General features: G+C 38.3%; 1 protein-coding gene across 2 annotated transcripts in view; it reads left to right on the forward strand.

The window, feature by feature from the left end:
* Positions 1–24,308, forward strand: part of LOC121339575 (ubiquitin-conjugating enzyme E2 E2) — a 201,384-nt gene extending 177,076 nt beyond the window's left edge. For both annotated transcript variants that reach the window (XM_041411464.1, XM_041411465.1), the window contains exons 5-6: positions 1,362–1,509; positions 23,483–24,308. In XM_041411464.1, coding sequence (XP_041267398.1) covers positions 1,362–1,509; positions 23,483–23,580 — 246 coding nt within the window. In that variant the 3' untranslated portion in view covers positions 23,581–24,308. The remainder of the gene's footprint in view (positions 1–1,361; positions 1,510–23,482) is intronic.
* Positions 24,309–24,935: the final 627 nt, after the last annotated feature.

A 24,935-nucleotide genomic window follows, 5' to 3' on the forward strand; every position in this document is an offset into this window, starting at 1 on the left:
AGGAGAAAAAGTATTTCTTGTTGGATGCAGTGCTTTAATACCATAAATCTACTATCTTTTCTTTCTGTTATTTTGTCAAAGCTTCTTGATTTAATCCAAAGGGACAGAATTTTTCAGTTTGCTAGAGAATGATTTCTATAATTATTTTTTCATAGAAATAAACCAGGTACTATATTATTTCACTTGTATTCTCCCTTCTGCTTGCTGAACAGCCTGACAATCCCACTCAGATCTCTGATACTGAAGAAAATCAGAAGAGGAGAGTGCCTGTCACCAGTTTGCATTACTCTCCAGACAGGGGTTTATCTGTGGAAGGGCAGGGGTGGGTTTGTAGGCACTCCCAGCTTGCATTAGCACAGTCCCAGAGGAGTGAAGAGCTCCCCTGAGTCAGGGAACATTTTGCCTGCTGTTGTCTCCTGCCTCCTAGCCCTTTTCCTGGCAGAGCTGTTACTGGTGAGGTAGATGTCTGAAATTCTGTGTCTTAATTTTAGATTTTAGGAACATGTAATTGAAACTGTCTGGGTGTGACTTGTCATTTGGGTAGAACTGATGAAGAAATTAGTCCTTGATGACCTCCAAGAGGTGTTTTTTTTCACATTGTCCCTTCTTATCCAGTAGCCTCAGTATTCATTTTGAGCTAAAAAATAAACTTTCCTAGATGAGCTTCTTTTAAAGTGTGTCTTCACCTTGAAGAAGGAGGACATTATTCTGGGCTAAAATAATTTCCTTGGTTTGTTACCTATGGGATCATCTGGAAGACCATATAAAATAGATACAGAAATCATCAAAATAAACTACTAAAAAAACCCAAAGGTGTTTGCAAACAACTCTACTGATAAAAATGTAACCTAAAATTTGGAAGTTTGAGCAGTCTTTCTCAAAAATATTTCACTTCAATTTTTTCAGCAGTCACTGCTGTGATGCCTCTGGGTTTTTTTTAAGCTTAATCTATTGTGTCAAATGATGAACAGATGAAGGCAGTAGAAGAATCTGTCTTAGCTCTAACTTCTTCAAAGTGTGAAAGAGCTGTGGACCAGAGATACGAACATTGTCCAGATTAGGGGCTGGAACTGCTTTTTTTTTTTGGCCGTATACAAAATAATGAGATTGATAAGACCAAGGCAGGAGGAAGCTCTGGAAATGTGTCCCATTCCCAGCCAGCACAAACCAGTTTCATTGTAGGCCACAGCTGCAAGAGGCAGAGTTTATTTCCTTTATTTTGTCTTGCCCAGTCTTTAACCATCAGTAGCAGAGTAGCAGCCTGGAAAGCAGAATCTTTGTTCTTAGGGTTTTCCATTGCTTAATAATTGTGTAATTGCTGGCTTGAACGCTGTTGTACTGAGACACACTGTCCTTTCCAGGTAACGTTCCGGACAAGGATCTACCACTGTAACATTAACAGCCAAGGCGTCATCTGCCTGGACATTTTAAAAGACAACTGGAGTCCAGCGTTAACCATTTCTAAAGTTCTCCTCTCCATCTGCTCCCTCCTCACAGACTGTAACCCCGGTAAGATGAATTAACTTTCATATCCTCATTCATTCGTCATTCACACTTGGTCAGCTCAGTAATATCTGGTCAGTGCTCTGGTTTACTGGTACCTACTGAAAAAAACCCCCAAAAAATCTAAATTTTACATGCTGTTCATATAAATAGTATAAAAAGAAAGCAGAATTTCAGAAGCTCAAGTGCAGTTGTAGTACTGGAGAATAAATTTTTTTTAATTCAGAAAGTTTGATCAGTAGAAAATACCTTAGTATGCATAATTTGGATATTACAACCAGGATATTACCACCAAGAAATATTAATGAGTTAATAAATATTGAAAAGGAAAGCTTTCATTTAAATATGCTGATAATGTGGTCTCTGAAAAGAATATTAATAGCACTGACAATGATAGATGCCTAACGCAGACTCTACAAATAATGAAAATTAGTTTAAATGAGGTTTATTCAATATCTTGGACAGTCGGCATGAGTATTCAAAGCAAGCTGTCATTCTTATTAACTAGCATAGCACTTAACCTCTCCCCTCAGCTCTTTTAGACTTGTTTTATGCCATTGACCACTAGATCTGTAATTTCCACTTTCTCTTACCCTATTTACCAACACATAATTCTGACTGTAGCCTTGGAAAACCATAATATGTAGAAATTACTAAAGAATCATTGAAGAAAAATTATGTGATCTGTTTATATGTCATGAGGGTTGTTGCTGATTTGTTTTTTATTACACATTTCAATATTATTTTTAATTTGCCCAAAGGGCTAAAAATTGCTTTGAAAAGGGCAGAATGTGAGATTCTGGCATAATCAGGGGCTGAATCAAAAGCTGTAATAGAATATTGAAATATTTCAAAACTAAAAATAAGGTGAGAACAGGCAAAAATGTGATTGACTACTTTTATTTTCGTGTGGGTTTGTTGCTGTATAGAACATTGAAACCTGTGGTGTTCCTTTCAGCTGAGAGGTAGAGTGATAGAGTGTTACCATTTTAGGCACATTTCTTTCAGGTGGATTGAATGCTCTCTGCTAATGTCTCTGAAAGATTGATTTCTGTTAGTGTTTGGCCAAAAATATGCAAAAGTGTCTGTAGGTAGTCACGCAGAAAGATGACAGAAGTGTACAAAAACCAAATTAATATTTGCTCATGCGTCTTAGAGACCAGGTAAAGAGCTATAGCCACTGCAAAGCCGTGTAGGGATTGAGAAACACGCAGTGAATATGGGCTCTCTCACAGGGATAAAGATACTCTCCTTGGAGTCATCTTGAAAGCTGGACAGTTTCCAGCAGTGAAATTTAGAAATTCACTACTTATGCCTTCTCAGTCTCAAATCCTTACAGATTTGTCCTAAATGCTGACAAACAACAGTTTTAGCATATCAAGTGTGTAAGAGGAATACTGAAAACAATTATCCATACCGTATTACCATGTACAACAAGTTAGCATAACAAAAATGGGAAGTTCTTCCATTTAGCCTCTTTCAATTAGCAGCCATAGGCATTGTCTTGACCACAGTAAATAAACCAATTTTATGACGTTTCATTTTCAAATCTTCTCTTTAATTATGAAGTAGTTTTGGATTTTTTCTCTGCTTCATGGTAAAATTCTCCCCTTTCTTGATGAATTGACACAATTTCTTAATTTGTATCCCAGTCTCACAAGGCACTGGTGGCACATATTTTTGAAGTGCTGAGTCATTTTCGCCTTCCTTGGTAATTGCCTGTTTCATGTTAGATATTCTTTTATTTAAAAGTGAACTGTGAATCTTAGTGATGAGCAGCAGAAGGCTTGTAGAAATTTACAAGTCCTTACTTTTCATCATATTGCCTAATATGATTTTTTCTGATATTTTATAATTAAAAAAACATTGGTTCCTTACCATTGGATGGATGGATGGATGGATGGATGGATGGATGGATGGATGGATGGAAAGATGTGTCACTGTTACATATGCCATTGAAATATATCACATATATATACACATAAGTAGCTGCAGAAACATGCATATATGTTTTTTACAACATATTGGGACAACATATTTACAACAGTTGAGAGTAATTTTGTAATCCCTCAGTCCTCTCTTCATCTAACTAGTCTGCCCCTTTCTAAAGGCAGAAACACAACAGGGGTCTTGATTTGATAGGCAACTTTGAACTCTTTTTTCACCATAAATCAGCCAGAAGCAGATCGGGTCAAATGGAAAGGCAACATTGATTCTCCCACAAACATAAACACATAAGATGGGCAAGTCTTCCACCCTGGCCTCTGAAGCAAAGAATCAAGTATCAGTTACCCCCTACTCTTACATTTATGCAAATCTTCATTAGAACAACAAATAGGAGTAAGAATGGCAGCTAATTTATCCTCAGTCATACACAGTGATTAAACGGCGCTGAAGCACAGCTGCAGCTTCGTTGGCAAGCACTGCTATTCTTCTCCAGCAGGCTGAGCAAATGAAAAGAGGTATTTGCTCCTGCCGCTCCTGTCATTCACACAGTAATCTACAAAAGCCACGGAGAGAGTCTCTTTCCTCCCTGGTTGTACATCACCGCCCTTTGTTCCCTATCACTCCAGGCAGGAGCAAGTTTGTCCTTTTTAAAGAGCTAATACAATCCTTTACTCATAAGCTGTCTCAGACCCTTCAGTCCTGATTATTATTAATTGTCTCTGTTTTGCTTGGCAGTATCAGCCGCTAAACTGTGTTAATGAAAGGTCTGAATTTTGTAACAGCTGGCTGCCTTTTCCATGGGGGGAAGGGGTGTTGTAGGGTTTGTGTATGACTGAACACATGTGCATTATCTGGGAGTGCAAGAGAGCCAAACGTATCAGAGGGATGGGAGAGATGGTGGGATGCACTAGCCCACTCCAGGCATTAGTATTTTTCTCTGAGGTGGTACTCGAGGCCACAGCACATGTGCCTTTCTACAAATCAGGGTTCCAGCCCTGTAAATACTTTGGCATGTGCATGAGCAACCCCACAAAACCTGATAAATACCTTCACCTGCATGAAACAGAGTGAGGAGTGAGTGAGTGAGTGAGTGAGTGAGTGAGTGAGTGAGTGAGTGAGTGAGTGAGTGTTTATAGGCTCTGTGCTTGAGTGCTGAAAATGCCTGCTTCCATGTTAGCTGCTAGGGCTAGGGCTGGCCTGTGGGGGCAGTTAGTTACTGCAGAGTAACTCCGTGTGTGGACACTCCCCATTTTGAAAATATATTAAGTTACAAAAGCCTGTCTTGCTTGGACTAAAAGTCAACTATACTTAAGTGCTCAAGCAGAGCCTGGGGAGTGTAAATTTCCACACTTCCTTAATCCGAAGAGCTTTCAAGTGCAGATGGCCATTGAGGTTTTGTGTTTTACTGAGTTTGAAGTGCTAAGCAAATTAATTATTTGTTATAGTTACAGAGCTGGTGATGCTGATCTGGGTTAGACTGTTTCTTCTCAGTTCATCATTGCCATCCTGGCCCTGCCAAAGGTTCTTGAGCCCCAGGAAAAATATCATTTGCAAATGCTTCAGAGAAAATAAATTGTAACACTGCAACACTTTTCTTTGCATGGCTTCCTTCTTCGCATTTGAAATCAGAACTTGGCTAGCCTGAATATCCACAATGTCTGAACAATCTTAACATCGAATCATGTCTGCTTAATAACAGACAGCTAAGCCTTGATTAGAACATCAGAACAAAGCCTACCTCTCCCTCACACCAGCTTCTTCCCTTCTGGTGTCATCCTCTGGCTCTGGCTCCTTACCATTTTCCCCACATGCAAGTTCCACTGTCAGTGGTGATTTTATCCCTCAGTTGACATTCTGGAAGCAAATGCTTTGCTGCTGCTCCTGGCCCTCTTCCCTGCGAGCTCGTGCGATGGGGGCATGCCAGGGGGGTGCACACAGAGGATGAGTGGCAGACTGAGATGTGGCCAGCCACGATATTGCTTTCCCACAAATATTAGGCTGAACATTTGGATGGCAGCTGTAGCCAAAGTAACTGCTGAAGGGCTCTACAGAGCCTCGCTTGCTTTGCTCTTTAGAAACCTCTGCCTGATTCCTAACCTGAACTGACTCACAGGAATTTTATACCCACTTGTTTTTAAGCGAGTCTTGTCCTGTACCTTAAGTGACCATTTTTCTGGTTTTCACTCCTGATGTACTAATGAAGAACCATCCTCTTCCCCTGTTGTCTTTATTTGATGCACTCTACCAGACCTGTGCCTATGAGCCTCCTTCTGTAAGAGAAGCTTTCTGTTCCCCCGCTCATCCTCACTGCACTCATCCTTTCTGAATGCTCCTGACTCTTGGAGTTCACTGGGGCATGAGGCACAGCTAGACAGACTAACCTGCTCATCATCACCGTCATCCGGGTGGAAATATTTACTGCTCCCTGTTGGATGTGCCTATCTCACTTGGCAGCCCCACTGAAGGTCATTTCTGTCTTAGCCCTGTCATTTTCACTATTTGTCTGCTTTTTAGCCCAATTGAGTGAAATGGTGGAGAGAGGAAAAGAGGAGAAGGAAAGGGGGGAAAGGGGGAAAAAAAAGAAAGGAAGAGCAAAAGAAAGAAAAAGCTTTTGCTAGAAAGGGCGAAACCTCTGTATTAACCTCTGGCAAAGGATATGCTCAAAAAACTGCCTGCAGTACCCACTTCACTGGGGTCAGCACTAGTTGAGTTGGTTGCTCTGCTCTCAGATGCTTCAGTAATATATTATCAGTGTAAAGATGCTTGTCTTGTTACCTTTTAAACTCACCAGAAGGTGTGAGGCAGTTTGTTTAGTGTTCCCTGTAAAGTTTGCTGTGAATGTAGTTTGAGGTTGAAGCATGCGTGTCCTCACAATAAATGTACTTTTGAGAGTAAATGAGTAGCACTACATTTCTTTTATGTGAGACCCATCAATTTTTATAGTAGTTGCAGTATTACAGCACATCTGAAAAGTGGACTATTTATGTTAAAAAACTCTGCAACATACATTGTGGCTTTCAAATATATTGTATCCTGGTTAGAAGTGGATGTGCTGCTTTTTGCAAGTACTGCCATGAATCATGAATTTACTGGATGGTTTCATACTCTGTTAACCCACATGAAGTAATGTGGCTGTGCATTTTAATGACTTACATTTATCTAAGCATAGATAAGCAAAGTGAAAGATCCTGAGGTTATGGGGATCTTTATGTGTCTCACTAAGGGACACAAGACATGATTTTCAACTTTATTCATATGAGTCATCCTTGCATTTTGCCTTTATCTTCCCCAGAAACCTCTTGTTTTTATCACAGAGTAGGTATAACAAGCAATTTTGGATAACATGCTATTGTTCTTTTTCTGTTGCAATTGCAAGTTATCCACGTGGTTTGGCATGATTTAGGAGATATTAACACCCTTACATACACCTGCATGAAGATTCTGGTACTTAAGAAAATTTGGACATGGGGTTCAGTTATTACATTATTCTTTTTCCTTTTTTCCTTTTTTCTTTTTTCTTTTTTTTTCCCCCTTACCATTTTTCTGAGGGTGTTTAAGGTTCTGTGCTCTTGTTGCTGTGGGTATGAAATCCCAGTTCTGTCATCTTTTGCAGAAAAGATCTCAATAGAGTAATTTAATGCATATCTTTGATCCTCAATGGGATCTAAAACAGCACTTTGGAGAGTGATTTTTCAACATAATCTTAAAAGCCCTAAAAGCCTGAATGGTATTTGCCCTGCTACAAAGCTGCTGGAATTGATGCTGTTACCAGAACCTCTGCAAAACACGAGTAGGTGGGGAGATGTAAGTCAGCAACAACATGCAAGGGAGGGAACTGAATTAGTGATTTCTCAGCCCATTTCCTTTTCAGACAGCAGTATAGATTCTTGGAGGGAAATTGGTGTCCTGCTTCAATGCCATTGCTCTGTCCCATGGCAGGTTTGCCTTCAGCAGCCATCCCAAATCCAACTGTTAGAATTGCTCCAGCCAGGGTTCATATCTCCAAGTGCAACATGGATAGATTTGCTGTCTAGAAAGCTTTGAGCACCTCTACATTTTGAATTTGTGTTGGTATTTGGGAAACTTAAGCTTCATCAGAATGTTTGTTTGTAGCAATTCCACAATCTATACAAATTTGTGTAAGGTATTGATGGAAATACCTGGAATACCCAATATCCAGTACAATACCCATGGAATTGTCTTCTGCACACCCCAGACAAAGGGGAGTAGGTTCACTTAAGCCTTCTCAGGAAAATGCCTCTCCCTCCAGGAGTTGCATTGAGGCTGCCAGTCTTTGATGCCCACTGACACACTCCACGCTCCTGGCACTGCTTTTGGCTGATCATCTCTGGCACAGGGGCACCAAGAGCCAGAATTGCCACAGCCACTTAAAAACCAAGTGTGTGTCAGTGCATCAGGTTCCACAGGAATAGCTCTGCTTCTTCAGCCAGCAAAGCCCCAGCCATACCAGCATGCATTTTAATACACTAATAGATGTCCACTGTATCAATAAAAAAGATCTATTTTCAGGATTACTGTGATACTTGAAAACGCTTTCCCATCCAAAAAAAAAAAAAAAAAAAAAAAAAAAAAAAAAAAAAAAAAAAAAAAAGTAAAAAAAAAAAACAGACGAAAAAAAAAAAAAAGTTTAAAATAAATCCAAGGCAGCTTAATAAAGGAAAATGTAACATAGCTGTAATAATAAAATCTGTTCCATGCTGGAGCATTTGGCTCTGAGTGGGAATTTAGCTGACCTGTGGTCACAGCTCTGCTATTTGGCTTCCATGTTCCAACTTTAAAATAGCTACCCAGCCCTAGGTAATGAACAACAGGTCCATGCTCCTCACCACTCAGCAGCCTGGATGTATCTTTGTTTCTCTCCATTTCTCCATATATCTCAATCTAGCAGGAAGCATGTACCATGTTCCTCCTCACCTGGTGCTTCCCCGTAGTAGAGGCTGCTTTCTGTCAGTGCTGGTTCACATCAGGTGTTCCTTCTGCAATTTTTTAGACTTCCCAATTATCATTCCTTCTCTTCCCATCACCCCCAGTTGTGAAGTGAATTTAGAAACTCTGGATGACAGCAAGTTCAAGGGATGGGCCATTTCTCATTTTCCTCATTCTTATCATTTTTTTCCTTAAAGCCATAATCTGCATGTTTTGCTACTATCAGAAACTGCTTCAGAATCCAATCTGAATTTTTTTCTTTTTCATTTAACATCTTATCAGTTTTGTTCAGTTTATCAAAAAGGACTCTTGGGCTTTCCTCTGCCCAAGTACATGCTGTTGTGGTTTCTAGTGAAATTTTGTTTCCTTTTTGAACATCTTTGTCAAGACATATAGAAGACAGGAAAACTATAAGTACTCCTTATAAATACTCATTAAAATTATAAATATTCTTTAATAATCCATATTTGAGTTGAATTGTCAAATGTGATGAATATTCTGGAAAATGACTGAAACACTTTTAATTTGGTAAAACAATATTAATTTGTCCAATTTTATGAGACCGGCTAAGCCGTGGTACTTTGATTCTTTCCTGGCACCCACAGGCTACCAGGTGCAATGTCAACACAGTACTATCAGACACACGACAAAACAATCTCATTTTCCCATATATCCTTTTTGTAAGCAGCAGAGGGTCATGTAAACAATGAAATTGCTCTGTTGTCTGAGATTATTTATATTCTTTAGCTTGGAGCTGGTTTTTTCCCTTTTCTTCATAGTTTGTATACTGTACTCTGTCAGGAAGTGGGCAGTTTTCTGGGCTGTTTCAACACAATGGAAAATGCTTTCTTTGTATCTGAAGCAGGAAAATACTCTATGCATGTCACTCAAGCATGGCAACAAGTAACACAGAGTAAATGAAAGTTGAAGCAGCCAGGAATCAGTTCAGGGAGTAATGGTTTTTTGGTTTGTTCTGAGCTGCAACATAACCTTTCTGCTCCTTTTTACGTCTCTGGTGTGAGTTGTCTCCAGATGAGATGAGCTCACTCAGGAGGCTCTGGCTCAGCAAAGACAAAGTGCAGTGTGGGGCTGCTCTGGTGCCTCAGTGCTGCTGGACGGGGAGCAGAGCAAATGGATGTTTGGCATAAAGGCCATCCTAAGAAGTTGTCCTAAGGGAGCATGAAAGGAAAATGCAGCATAAAACTGATGGAGTTTGTTCTGCTCTCAGTGAGTGCAGAATGACTTCGTCAAAAATGGGGCTGTCTTGAGAAAAACATGAGCAAAGAGATCTCATCACCTGCGACAATGTTCTTTTTGCAAGGAAGTACTTGTGTATCTATACATACTGTATGTTCCCCTCCCTGTTTTGCAGAACCTGCTACATAGGTAAATTTATGTATTTGCACTGATTGTATCACAGAATCTAGAGCTGATATTTACAAATTCTTGGTAGTCCATCAGTGCTTTCTCTTTCCATTCCATTTAAAAGGTACTGTGCTATACCAGTTATGCTGCAGTGTGCATACAACACTAACTTTTATTCTATAGTTTGAATCACTTGCAGCTTCTCATACTCTGAGCTGAACAGGCAGTACCAATATGTTAAAGGCATTCAGGCACCTAAAGCTGCTGGCTGACAGCTGACAGGGTTTTCAGTACTTCCCATGGGATTTACACATCTGAAGTCTCACTAGGAGCCTCTCAGCACTGCCAGGAAGAGACTTGCTATACATCTGGTCTTTAAATATTTGCAGACACATGCACCTATATATCTTCAACTCTGTGGACATGATCTATAAACATGGTATTAAACAGATGTAAATGCAAGAAATGCAGCATCACGTTATGAAAATTGCATATAGATATGCATTGAAATAGAATTAATTTCCTTTGCCATGAAAAGCTGATGAAACTGTTACAAGATTTGTTCTTATCAGTTGAATAAGTCCCCTCAACATGAACTCATAACTGTGGGGATTATTATAACAGCAGGGAAAACATTTGTGAACTGTCATCCCTTTAGTAGTTCTCAGGAAAATATGTCTTGGAATATCTCCTAATTATGTGTGCAGGGGGAGGAGGCTTGGATCAGGATTACTATTGATGTTGGCCTAAATCGTTGCTCTTTTCAGTTGCACTTTGACAACACCTTATGGGTAGAAGACTATTATTTGTGAGCATAGAGGCTTTTAGTGTGTTTAGATTTAGGCTATTCAAAGCTCACAAGACTTCATTAAAAAGATTAACACAACTGTAGAGGTAAGATTGTTTAGAAATACTTTGTTTTAAACCCCCCATTATGGTTTCAGAAGTCTACAGTGTGTTTAATTTTTTTTTTTTCTGAAAAAGTGTCTGGAAATATTTACATGAGAAAATTGGTGGCTTTATGTAATTTAGAAAGCAAATGGTAGGGATTATTTTTAAAAATAAAATCTGGATTTTGTGGTATCCAAGGCATGATGCAGTCATTAGCTATAGCTCCACATGCCAGTCACACACACGCTTACCCTGTTCCTTTTTTTTTTTCTGATGTATCTGGAGCTCTGCAAAGGATAATGAGTAGAAGAAGTACAGTGACTCTCTAGCAGAAGACCAGTGCTACTCACTGAGTCAGATACATTACCTGCAACTGCTCATCCCTCAGTGGTTCAGAGAAAAGTGCAAAAATCCCTCAAAGCACTTTACTCACAAAGTAATACAGAGGAGAGGAAATTCCCTCTTAGCCACAGCTAACAGATTATGTGCTGAAGCATGACCTTCATGCCTTTGCAGTGGTAGCACAGGTGGTGCATGGCTACCAAGTTTTCTAATTCTTTTTTGAGTTCCCTAAATCACCTTCTAGTATTCCTACACTAGACTTTTTGTGTGTGCTTAACAATTTGACGTATGAAGCGTCTTCTTCTTTTAACTTCTGCTAAATGTGTTGGGGTTTTGTGTTCCTTTCTTGCCATGGAAAAGATGAACAAGACCACTTTTTTTTTTTTTTTTTTTTTAATTTCTTTACCAAATTATCTGTCACATCTTATTTTGTGGATTTTTTCCATCTGGAAGAAATCACCTTAGATTTCAACCATTCCTTAAATGGAAAAGCTTTGACCATGCCATTAAATATTTCTTATCCTTTTCAGTAATATTTCTGCTCCTAATTTGTTTTTGCTTAAGGAGATGTGAGAAAAATTGAACTTCAGACACAATAATACCCAACCATCCATTTATTAAATGTCATATGATTAAATCAGAGATTGACTAAAATCCAAATCAGTAAAGAGGCTTTGTACATCTGTGACAAGAAATAAATGTAAAGGGATGTAACTGGCACTCATAAGAAAAAAGAGTCTTGTCACAACACTTAACTGTTCCTCATTTTTATTATTCCTCAGAAAGGGTTTCTAGAACATCTAAAATACAGTCTTATCACAAAATGGAAGTAAAGCTGGAAAAATATACACCTGACTTTTGGGTTGTTTTTTTTTTTTACATAAAACTTATGAAAGCTACATGATAGATACACATGTTTGGCTTTTAAAAGTTGGTTGATTTCTGCTCAAGTTTCTGCACAGAGTTTAAGCTTAGGCTCAACCATCATTAAATTAACAGTCCTTGAGAAAATGCATGAGTGATGGATGCTACAAATACAAAAGGTTACAATTCATTTTCTTTCCAATAAACATGTATAATTTAAAATACTACCAGTGGAGGTTTCCTATGCCCATTAGCTCAGAGAGAAGACAGGTACTCCAGTGCATACACATAATAAATCTTTGCATGAACCAAGACCAAAATAAGTCCTCAACATTAAATGTTTACCAATGTGAAGTGTTTAAATAAAGCTCTTTGTTATTTCTCATCTATAAAATACAGATTTCTAGCTTAATTTCAATGAGCTCCAATATAAAAAGCAAACTGCCTTTTAGAATACATTCTGATATTATGCAGTCATTACATATATTTTCTTTGTTTCATGCAGGTTTTGTCTGCCAATACAGACATGTCTTTAATCACATTGGAATTTTTTTTAATGAAGTAGATACATCACTTGCAGGCTTAACCCATTCTACTGAATATATTTTTCTCACTAATATTACTGTAAATATTTAAAGGAAAAATACATAAAACTAGAGAATCAATAGACTTAGACATCACATTCTAATTTCATAATAACTTAATCTAACATTCATTATTCCCAGTCAGTAAAAATAGCTCAAATCTGGATGGACTAAACTGGCATCACTCCTGCTGAGCTTTTATACTCCAGATTTTTCATTTAGACTTTGTTCCATTTTTCTAAGTGGGGGTTTGTTGTGTGTGTTTGTTGATTTTCTTTTTCTCTGTGTACCTTTTTTAATATGAAGACAAGGACAGATTTTAAAATTTCTTGCCATACATTTCCAACTGCCTAAGAACCGCCCTCAGGACCCTAATTAGCACAACTATTTTTAAGACTGATTTTTCCTGTTCCTAAAATACAATTATTTTTGTTTCACCATAGAAGTCACACGGCTCCACATTCTTTAAGCTGCTGAAAGGAAGCTTGCTACATTTGGCTAACAGATTCCCAATAAGAATGTAGTCAGTCCTGAAAAGCAAAATTTATAATCTTGGATATGTTAGCTATCAAATCATTTATTCTCTCACTTTCTTGCATAAGATTTCAGAAATTAGTATTCCTGAGTCATTCAGATTCTACCTTCAGAGATGATTTACACCGCTGCAAGACACGTCTCTCATATTTTGCATGGCTAATTTTCTACTTTATTCAGCAGGGGAGGAGGAAACGGTTGTTTGTTTTTTACAGTTTTGCAGATCTATCAAAGGCAACAAATAAAACAAATTATATGCAGTCTGTGTTTCAGAATCCCTATTTTCACAGCAAATTAAGTTCAGGTGCATTAGATGGAATTGTAGACAATTACTTAAATACCAAAATATATGGTGCAATTGTCCCAAATTTAAGGATGGGCTGTACTGTAGGATTTCATATTCATGTGGCATACAGAAATAGAGCTTTGATTAGTAAATTGTTTGTAGAATTTTCCATCTGTACAAGGCTTAGAAAAAGGCCCTTCTGTGGAGTGGAGCATTTACATCTTCAAGATGAATTTGATTTCAGAAAATTCTCAGGGTCTGGAATCCTTGTTGCTTGGGTGTTTATAATATTGATTAGATAAAGTGGCTGTATAAAGTGGCATGAAAGTAGAACTTACTGTGAGACATAATATTATACTAGCAGAAGGAATTCCTTAATAACCTTTTGTGTCTTTTTCATCTCTACCTTGCGTAGCTTTTTTCTACAGCTCAGTCTCAGAACTCTTTATGCCAATGCCTGAAATCATTTTGCAACGTGATTATCATTTAGTCAGGCATGCCAGTGGAGTCAATGTGACCCCTCAGGCAGGAAAGATAAGATTTCCAAATAGTTATTTTAACTGTTACTAAATAAGAAATTATTGCTGTAAAATATCACAAATTGAATCTTTTTTCAGCATTGCCATGTAACTTCATTGCAACTAATACAGGAGTAAAACTTGCCTACATGATGAGTGCTACTTATTTTTTTTAACCTTTTTTTTCCTTCTAGTCCTATTAGAACCTGTTCATAATTGGGCCTAATTATATTCATGTTCTGAAGTTAATCTAGAAGTGGATAGTCCAGTTGGTTGCTAAAATGGGATTGTTTCCTCACTCACCTGCTGATTCCTCAGTCATTACCTGTGTAGGTAGGGAAGGGAGAGGCCTGACTGCTTTTTGTGTTATTGGGTAACAGCAGGAGGTGTGCTCATGCAAGGCACACCTAAGTTCCTATTCCTGTTCCAATGGATGTTCAATCTGCCATGGGATTTGAGGCCCTGGGCTATGAAAGGGTTTCATTTAGTAGGCCTTTAGAAGGGATAAAATTCATCACTAACCCCGCCTTTTGTAAATAAAGGCCTCTTGTATTCTTTTGACATTTTTATGGGATTCTTAATAGCAGTTTTTAATTTAAATTTGACAAATTAATAATAAAGTTTGGATTTACATTTGACAAATTAACGATGAGATTTAATCGGACAAGAAGGGGAAAATCAGATTAAAGCAAAATAAGCAGCATTCATAGCAGATGTAGGCTTTTCTATTTTCTAAGAATGAATTGCAATAAAGGTATAAAGGGATAGATTCAAGAGCAGGATTCAGATGATTTCTGCATCTGACCTAAAATGGGTATGTTTAAGTTGAAGATTTTTGATATTACTCACATTCAAACACTCTTCTAAGAGTGAAAATGGCTTTAGAACTCATTTTTCCCTTAGTGTCTAGAAGCCTCTCAGTGTCTGAAAGACCAGACCATGCAGTAACACCTCCTTCCTTCCTGTCCTCTGCAACTCCACATGGTAGGTGGATCCTGCAGGAGCTCCTGGTTTTCTTGCAGAGCAATCTACCTTTGGTACGTGTGATTGCAGGATGTCTAATCCCTCACAAAGCATGGTCACAGAGAGTAGCTTTACCCTCAGTTGCTTAGGGGTTAAACTGTTTGCTCAGGATGTGTAAGACCCCTAGGTCAAGCCTTTGCCTGGAGGAGGTGATTAGTGGGAAATAAGGAGAGACAAATCCAGAGGAAAACTGGTTCCATTATTTTTAGACGGAAGAAATGCCAAACACACGAGCATTCCTACAGAATGCTATCCCTCTCTCAGTGAATCTTCTGACACATGAAAAAAATCACATCCACGGTGCTTTTCTGAAAATACACTTATGACCCTATGGATAAAAGCCAGTTTAATTATGGGTCTTAGCATTTTGGTTGCTTGACAACATATTGAGATCTGAGGGCTGTGATTTTCTTATTAGCCACTCACAGCCATCTTCCACAAGGCAAATGCATATTGCTGTAGCTTCTTCAAATTTTATCAAACCACATGCCATGTAATGTCTTTCAAATTAAGTTCTACAGTTACTAACACCATTTTATTAATTTTTTTCTAATAGCAACAACTGCTTCCCAACTGAGTAAGTTATTATGAACAGACACATTGCTAATGTATCTGTGCTTTTAATATTGAGACGCATCCAAGCATCGAAGTGAAGTGTGTTATTTTAGAATTTTAATTGTTCCAGCATACTGGCACATCTAATAGGTGCATGTTCTTCCTTAATTAAAGACAACTCTTCAAGATCAGTACACTGTGCCTCGCTGATCCATGATTGCCTCAGCTAACTCCCAGTCAGCCAGTAAAGTTTATAGAAATCCTGCTAAAAACTGAAGACTGAAAAAAAATCTTTCTCTTTAAACAAGAATGATTTCCTTGGCAAGATACAGAGATGAATAACTGCCAACACTTTCCTTTAAGAGCTGCGTTAATAAAATTGGGCCAGATAATACTCCTTATTTCTGAAACATCTTTTTCTTAGGCAGCCTCATATTTCACATGGGTCTGTGGTAGGTAGCCTGACAGCAATCAAACACAAGTCTAGAGAGAGGAATGAATTTCTCCCTCCATGCTTACAAAATGGATATTTTAGTAAATGGATGTTTCCTAAACTAGATTTGCAGAGCTCTTTTATTTTTGAAGATAGGTAACATTTTTTCCTCCAGACAACAGTTTGGACATTGTAATCAACTCACGTATGCCTTAATATGTGTGTAACTGCAATCATTGTGCAAACTTGGCAGAAGTCAAATGTATTTCTGGCAATCCTACAGAGCTCAAAATTTCGAGTCAAGTCATGGACGGCAGCCTTTTTTGTGATGTACATCTGTATAGCCACATTTCTGAAGGTATCTAGATACCTTGCCTGGGTGATGGAAAAGCTTTAGTCCAGCTTTACAGATGGGAAGCTAAAGCACCACTGTAAGACCACTTGACTTTCTTTCTATATATGTTAGAAAGTTTCTATTGAATGTTGAGAAGTGAGCAGACAAATCTGTAAAACTAGTTCCTGAAATGAGAAGCAGACTTCATTATATGTCGTATTATATGGTTTCTACTGTGAACTGTAATTTCTAAAATTGATACTAGCTTCACTGACTTTTTCCTAGTAGACATTTGATCTTTCTAGAATGTGCTCCTTTCTCCTCTAGTGAGAACCATTTTTATTTACTGAAAAAACTAATCTTATTTGTTCTCTTTTTGTAATACAGTGTTCATTGATCACTTTATCATTCTTCTGCATTGCTTTCAAAGAGCCCCGCAGATGGTTAAATACGTTCTACGTGGACAGTTGAAATTGTGATTTTGCGAAAGTCGGGAATAAATTGTAGTTCAGCTTGTAGGCTGTGTAAAGCAATTCAGAGCCCTGCTACCACCCTTTGTTCTGCCTTGAATCACGCTGTTGTTCCAGCTCGTGCGCGTGTGTTGATCAGGCTCCCGACCGTGAGCTCGTTTTATTGCTGCACAAACAGGGATTAGCGCTGCCGCACTCCTTTTTACTCGTGCCCTGGGTTTCAGCACTCTTTTCAAAGGTGAAAGGTTAGTGGAGTAATTCAGTGGGCCACTTCACCTGTCTCTGCCCCCAAAGAATTACTTACTCTCTGCATTATTATTAATGATAGCAAAAGAGAGCAACACTGCCTCTCTAAGATCACTGAGGGATGCTGTGATGCATTTCACATATCTCATTTTCTACATCAAGACCCACAGTATCCTTGACATGGTCTTCTAGCACTTCACTGAGTTTGAAACAGGTGATATGTGGCTAACTATGAAAACTTTTCGAGGCAAAGTGACACAATAAATAAAATTACTCACAAACAATTCATCTTCTCTTAATCCCTTCCTCTTGGAGTGCTAAATTGTTCTGTGACATATTTGGTATAGCATGTCTCACGCTGTTTGCAGTTTTCACTGACTGGTCTTTTTATTACACTAACCTGGATACCACTGAAAACAACATAAGAAAGTATAATTACATATTAAATAATTTTTAAATTAAGTTTAAGTGTGGTTTTGGTGTGAATCAAACTGTCACCATTTGCTCTTAAGAAGACTGGTGTTTTTCTTTTTTCTTTTTTTTTTTTTTTTTTAGTTTGCCTTTTGGGTCTTAAAGATTGGTACAATAATAAAAGCAACAAAAATTGGATTCTGAAATCTTGGCTTTCACTGCAAGCCAGTGTGGGAATATGTTCTGTCCTGCATTGCTGTTTGCAATCAAAGCACCAAACAAAATGTAGTGACTGAAAATAAGAACTTTTATTCTGGAGAGGTTTGGTTTTGGGGTAACTAATCCTGCCTGTACTGCTGTATAAAGATTACTCCAATGCAGGTATCCTGTAGATCACATACAGAACGCATCAACTTTTCCTTAAAAAAAAGAGCTGAAGCATGCCACATTTTTTTAACTGAAAAATAAATACAGCATAATATCTCATAAGAGAGGCTGTCCTAAAAGAAACAAACAAAAAGTAGTATTCCCTAAACCAAAAATTCTTCTAAATGTGTAACTGAAGTTAAAATAACTAGAAAATTACTTGTTTCATGTCACACATCCAGTCCAAAGAATAGGAAACATTTAATTTTTGCTGACTGCTGTTCCAGTACAGGTAGTTCTGTAGATCCTCTCAATGGGGTGCTCTCACACCTATGAGCGCAGAGTCATTTTGTTCAGGAGAAGGAATAAGACCTTTCAAATTGCATCTAATCTTTGGAAATTCTTCCACTTTAACTCTGCTCTTCAGATGGAGCCCAACTCTTTACAGCCTGATACAAAGCTGAATCTAAACTGGACCAAGAAAAAAAAGTACATTCTAAATATGTGGCTGAAGAAACTGTGAAGTTTTTATAGGGCTGTGGGTTTTTTTTAGGTTTTAAGGTACTCCAGAAATCTTCTGAGAACCCACTTGTGGTGATGTAATAACTGGCTCCATCAGCTGTTCTCTATTAAAACTGCAAAATACTGCAATGGAAATAAAATTCTACTTTATAAATGCTCATAAAAAATATATAAAATGCATACAAACACCCATAATGTACGTTTTAAGTCTAAATGTGTGTCTCTTTAACCATGTTGGCATTACCGCTTGGAATTTCATTGCATATTGTGTGGTTGATGGGGAAGGCACATTGAAATCAAGCTGTTAAACACACCATCTCCGTTTTTTATTTCACTAGAGTATGTTTGCTGTATTTTTAAAAGAGCATTGCAAAGCCCAGGAGAAGAATTCTGCTCTGAAATTGCTATTTGCTGACATAGAAATAGCTGTAAAAATACAAGCTGAGAAAAATACCATGTAGCAATATATTTTCATTTATTTGGGGGGAAAGTAGTTTTTAAGGAAGAATTATAGTCTGCCTTCTGAATGATAAAGCAGTTTAACTAGCATTAAACACAGCTGAAATTTTGTAATGACCAAACCTCAGCTCATCCAAATCCCCAATAGCATTAACTCCCTAGAATTGAACTGTAAATTTGATTAGCCTTACAATAGACATGTGACACAAATGTTCTTCCTTATACAGTCATATTAAGTGGCTGCAAAAGAAGATGACAAGGTATTGTCAAGCAGTGCATCCAACCTTTTTAAGCTAGGGACAAGCTCCAGCTCACCCAGCTTTCAAAATAACATAAATACAGGGCAATTTCATGAATTCTAATATAACATGAGGATTACATATTGTGAGGTGAGGAGGGATTTAGCAGCTGCAGTCTTGCTGTAAAGCATCCAGAAGATTTTTTTCATAGTCTAGTTCTTTAGATTGACATTTTCCTTGTAAACTACAGTGCTGAACCATAGCTCCTGTCCTTGCCTGTATAATATGGTGCCTTTTTTATACATTTTCGTTACTCATACACTGTCCTCTGATGTGAAATTTGATCCTGTAATTCCTGGTATGTTAATATTTTGCAGAGAGTTAATCAGAGTACAGGATAAAAAATTTCATTCACACAAGTTAAAGGTTATGGAGGCATCCTAGGGGTGGGTTTTAGAAGGAACAGTAAATTACAAGGCCTAAAGATTTCTGGGTCCACAGAGTTGCAGCAGCTCCTCCAGGCTGGCACAGCCACCAGCACCCCAAAGGCTGGGAAGCCCATTCCTGCCCACAGGACAGAGAGGGAGCTGTGTACAGAGGGTGCCATCCCAGCTCTCAAGCCAGACACCATGCATCTGGTGATCTCCTACCAGGCCATGAGTTGCATAGATATGCTTTTTATTAATTTATTGTAGGTTTATTTTAATTTCACAAGATTGTTTCAGCAACACATTCCTGGCATAGCTTTATATTCCTATCCCCTGGTAATTGTTGTCATTTGGATACAGTCCTGTTTAGAGTAAAATTCTGAAATTAACCCTGACTCATTGATGAATCATGCTACTTCTTTAAGGAAAAAAAAAAAAAACATTAAAAACTAGAGCAGTTGACTAGTTATAGAAACAAATTTCTAGCATCAAGATTAAAACCACAGATATATGCAAATGGAAAATAAGAAAGCTTTCTGGTAGTGGGAAATGGAAACAAAAGAAAAATGTTGTTATGAATTTTGAGATCCAATTTTCCTTTTCATCTCTTAATTAGATAGTTTATGCAGTGGATGTTTTACAGATACATATTTGGCCTTACTAGTGGATATTTCACAATAACCCTTAAAAAGTGCAGCACCAGGTGGTGCTCAACCACGTGCTACATAGCATAGGGGGGTAAATGGGGACCATTGTTTCTTCCTCATACTTGGTGTTTTGTAGAATTTCTTCCTCTTACTTGATATTTTGTAGGACTTGGGCACTATAACAAAGGCTTGTGCATGTTGGGAGTTAAATCTTTTAATTGTTTTAATTAAGATGGTTCAATGTATCTTGCAATCTCTGTGTTACGGCCTGCCACGGCAAATTACGCAGCAGTGGTGACTCGTGACTCATGGAGTGTTGAGAGCTGTGTCTCCTTGGACCTGCTGGCTGGAGCTGCCCACACAGCTGCAGGGAGAGACCAATGGCATTTCTGGAGCTCACACACTGTCCTTACATCCCATGGCAAAAATGCAGTGTGCTGCCTCAAATTGGCCGCTGCGCCCCTGCTTGGGTGGCTCTGGTCTGAAGTTTACATTTGCCTCCTCACCAGCTGTCCTGGCTTCCCAAACAAAGCAGTTGTGCCTCCTGATGGCTTTATGGCTTCACAGCAACTGCTAAAATAAGCCAGTTCTTGAAGCACTTATTAAAGTGTCCTTTTTTAAGTCCTCATACATATTTACGTGTGACACAGCTCCAGACCCTCTAAGAGAGATGTGAAATAGCTGAGCCTCACTGTCAATAACTATTTTTCTATTCCTTGAAAGAAATTCCTTGCTCTCAAATGAGCAAGTGGCTTTCCCAAACAGTGGGTTTGGTTTTTTATTCAATATTGTTATAACCAACAAAACACACAGCCTGACTGAAAAAAATCAATGTCATTGCTGTAATTACTGAAAGTACCTTTTAGTAGTGTTCTCTTTGCAGCTGGCTGTGGGTGCAGCTGGTCCTGCTCATGTTACAGCAAGCAAGGACCTCTCTTTGCTTCCACAGTCCTGCTTCGTACAGACAGACCCCAGTGGAGGGAGGCACTGGCTTGGGGGAAGCACTTGAGATGATTGATAGTTGATTCTCAGGTCACTCAGCAGGAATTTACACACCTACAACTAAAGCTTTGTATACCTGAGACATCTGACAGGCCATCACCTCCACTCTTTCAGCTGCCAAAAAAAGCACTGCAGAGACAAAGGCTCGAACACATGGATAAATACACAGCCCAGTTCTTTACATTACTGGACTTGAACAGATTTCCACACTTTACCAAGAATGCCTCTCACTGATTCTCTCACCCCAAAGGAAAGGAGACATCGTCCCATGCTGGAAGCAGGTTGGGGGAAGAGCCTGTACCTTCCAAAGCCTTGTAAAGATGTATGATTTTGAAATACTTTCTTGCTCCTAAAAGGAGATATAGATGAAACCTCACACTAGGAAGTCAAACATTCTAATTATCATCGAGGTTTGGGGATGATGATGTGATCCTCAGTAGCCTTGTAGTATATCAAGGAAATCAATTTACAGCTCTCAATGTGAAAGACATGCTTTCTCAGAAACATTCATCCTGCACATGAAAAAACTTCCAGGTTTGAACTAGATAAACCTTTACTAGAGTACATCACTTTCACTGACTCATACAAGGTTTTATAAAGATCTCAGAGGCACCACTTTAAATACACACTAAACCTCAATAAGAACTTGCCGCATTCCAGATGGTAACGCTGTGATATTCCTGCAACCCTTCCCAGCCAGATGCCTCAGAGGCCAAACCCCACCTTCCCCTACAAGCATGAAAACCAGGATATGCTTCAAATTTTGCTTCAACGATTCCTTTCAAGTTCAGCCCTTAGTCTCCATTTTTCCACAAGTCTGTGGAAGTGTTTCTTTGCACAGGGGCTTTGTGTCCGAGGAGGATGTGGGAATTTGCAGCAGTGCTCTCACACTCATCCCCAAGCTGCCATTACACTATGACAAGGTTTTCCTATTGCTGTTTAGGGAAATATTTTGCAAAGAGAAATGTTACCCTTTCCTATTGCTCAGGTTCCCCATTTACCCGGCAGTGCTTCTCAAACCTCATTCCAGCCACAAATAATTTTTGCTACTTAAGAGCCGGTAGACTGTTAACCTCCTGTTTGCACAGGACAAAATCCCTCAGAAAATCCCCTACAGAGTTTTTCTTCCTGGCTGTGGAGTTAAAGGTGATATACTTTCCAGTCTACAACTTTTAAACTCTATCTTAGACTTAGATGTGCTTCTTTTACACACGTGCATGTAAAAATCATCAAGTCCAGGCCTCAGTGACCTCCTCTGGATATATTAAGATATTAAAGTTAAGCTCATGCAGTAAGTGTTTGCAGGACTGAGACTGCAGGGACTTAATACACTGCAGTCACAGTGATAATTTGTTTTACTGATTTAGAAGGTGGAAACTTAACATTCAAATCACGGGCTCTTCCTGAAAGTGCAGGTTATGCATGGAAAGCAAAAGAACCTTTTTTTAGTAGATATTACTCACTAATATTCAGTGAGATTGGCAGTCAGCCAATCAAACGATTTTTGGCTAAGCCAACATGTTTCCCCTATCATAAACTCTTATCATCAACAACCAAACAAAAAAGCCCAGATTTACTCTGCTTGACAGAAGGCCTGACATCTTGTCCTGGGAAATTCCGTGGTTAACGGTGCAAGCACCACACTCAGATTACAACGGTACCGAGAAAGCCGATGCTCAGATTGTTCAGTGGCACCATCTCCAGACAACAGCAAAGCTGATTAATACCTGGCTTTCACAAGAAGTCATCTTCATCTGTCCCAAGTCAGGGAGAAGTGTGGTATCAGTGCCTCTGAACTTGCATGGTACAACCTAAGAACATTTACTGTCACGGCAGAAATACCAAGATATCAAATATCCCCCTCAAAAAAAGGGGGAAACTATAAATTTTGTATGCTTAAAATGAGAAAAAATGTTGTCTGAAAAAGAAAAAAGTTCATGAAATACAGTCATTTGTGGGAATGTCTTGGGTTGTTTTATTTAGGGGACTGATTGGTTTTGATTAATTATTTGTGAAGTAATTAGTACATCCAAACCATATCATGCAGCATTCTGGCCATAGGAATGCTCAGAAAGATCCCATAAATTAAATTTAAATATCCCAAAATTCGGAATTAACTTCTGTTGCTTTGAAAATAATACTTGCTTCCCTAATTCCTTACATTTCTTTATGCTTCGAAACTAAAAGTATTTTAAAGAAAATGAAACAACATTCAACCTGATAATAGAATTAGATCTCATCCTCTTCTTAGGTGAGAATATGAATAGTTGTGGGAGTCTAACATCGTAAATAAATTACATGACCTGAAGGTGAGTTTTAGCTAAAAAAAAAATTTATCAAAACATTTTTTTGTGAGGTAGAACTTTATAAAAATGTTTATGAGACATGTATAGCTAATTGCCATCCATCTCACCTTCATCTCCTTCCTTTCCTGCTTTGAAAACTAGGCTGGTATATGTGGGCACCTTATTAGACCTGAGAGAACTGAAGGAATGTGGATCTAAAAATAGCTTTTTTGTCCTCTCGGGGCTGACATGCATTTCACAGGTCTGTGTTTCCTTTTCAGCTGACCCCCTGGTTGGAAGCATTGCCACTCAGTACATGACTAACAGAGCAGAGCACGACAGAATGGCCAGACAGTGGACCAAGCGATACGCCACATAGGAACCTCCTCTAGGATTTGCTGGACCTGTGCAAGCACATTCACTAAGTGCATCAATAGCCCTTCCCTTCATTCTTATTTTTTATTAAATCTTGAACCATTTTGTGACAAAAGGTCGTCCTTACTTCCCTTTTTTGTTTGTTTGTTTCATTTTGGTTTATTTTTATTTTTATTTGTTCTGGGTTTTTTTGGTTTTTTTTTTTTTTTTTTTTTTTTTTTTTGTTCTGTTAACTTGAAAGTTGTTTCCCTCAAATGTAGACAGGGAATTTTGGTTATCAGTGCAAAGAATGTTGGATCTGTAATAGTATAGAGCTTTATCAGAAAGCTTTGTATTAATGTGTGGGGTTGGTTTTTTTTTTTCTTTCATGTGGTTTTGGGGAAAACAAACAAATTCAGAATTATATCTCATTTCTACTTAAATGTAGTGTTTAGGGTTATTTTTTTGTACTGAAGTCTTTAATGGTGGGTGCATGCTACTGGGAACAAGTTTTGTATAAAAGCTTAAAATCAAGAATCACTGTGCATTACTAAGACTGTGTTAATCACTAGCCTTCTGTTTCCCACACAAAAGGCTATTGCATTGAACAAATTAATATGTATTTTGATTTACTTAAAAAACAAAAAAAAAAAGTGCTTGTAAATTTCTTAGGGACCTGCCACTTTTGACTGTGGATCAGTTGATGTACACTTGTATTATTAAAGCACTCAATAAAACACTGTGGCTGATAAATGCACTTCTTGCAGGACGGTGCTTTCGCGTTTATGCAGCATAGGCTGCTTAGTCCCCACATAATACAACTGCAGGTTAAAAAACTATTTTTAGACCTGAACTATTCACTTCTTCTCAACAATACATTTCTTAACTTAGAATTCTTCATTGTGTCTTTCTTCATATACAAACATCTTCCGAGTTTCAAAGCCTTTCTTTCGTATGTCTGTGCTCAGCCTTGCTATTCAGAAGCCTCTTGCTGCATCTTTTACACTGTGGCTTCACTATATCCATCTTGTTACATTGAAAATGGTTGGCAATAAAAATAGCCTTGCAGTGAAAGCAGAATATTGATGTTGATTTTATACAGCAGGCCTCATTTTGCCTTTCTCCAAGCTCTTTGACTGTAAAAGCAACTGTTATTTAAAAAAAAAAAAAATGAAGGTTTTCGATGGGAAAATTGAGCCCACTGCACCAATCATTCCCAGCACATTCAATGATAAGGGTATTTCTATTCAGATTTGACCTTCAGGCTAATTTTAGATATGCAGCCATGGAGGGAAAACTTCTACTTGGCTAAGGAAATGTGTGGGTGTTGTGATTTAGAAAATATATATTGTGATGCTGATAGCTGAATGTTCTTTGTGT

Source organism: Onychostruthus taczanowskii, unplaced genomic scaffold (genome assembly GCF_017590055.1).
Source record: "Onychostruthus taczanowskii isolate IOZ18803 unplaced genomic scaffold, ASM1759005v1 scaffold36, whole genome shotgun sequence".
Taxonomy (NCBI): domain Eukaryota; kingdom Metazoa; phylum Chordata; class Aves; order Passeriformes; family Passeridae; genus Onychostruthus; species Onychostruthus taczanowskii.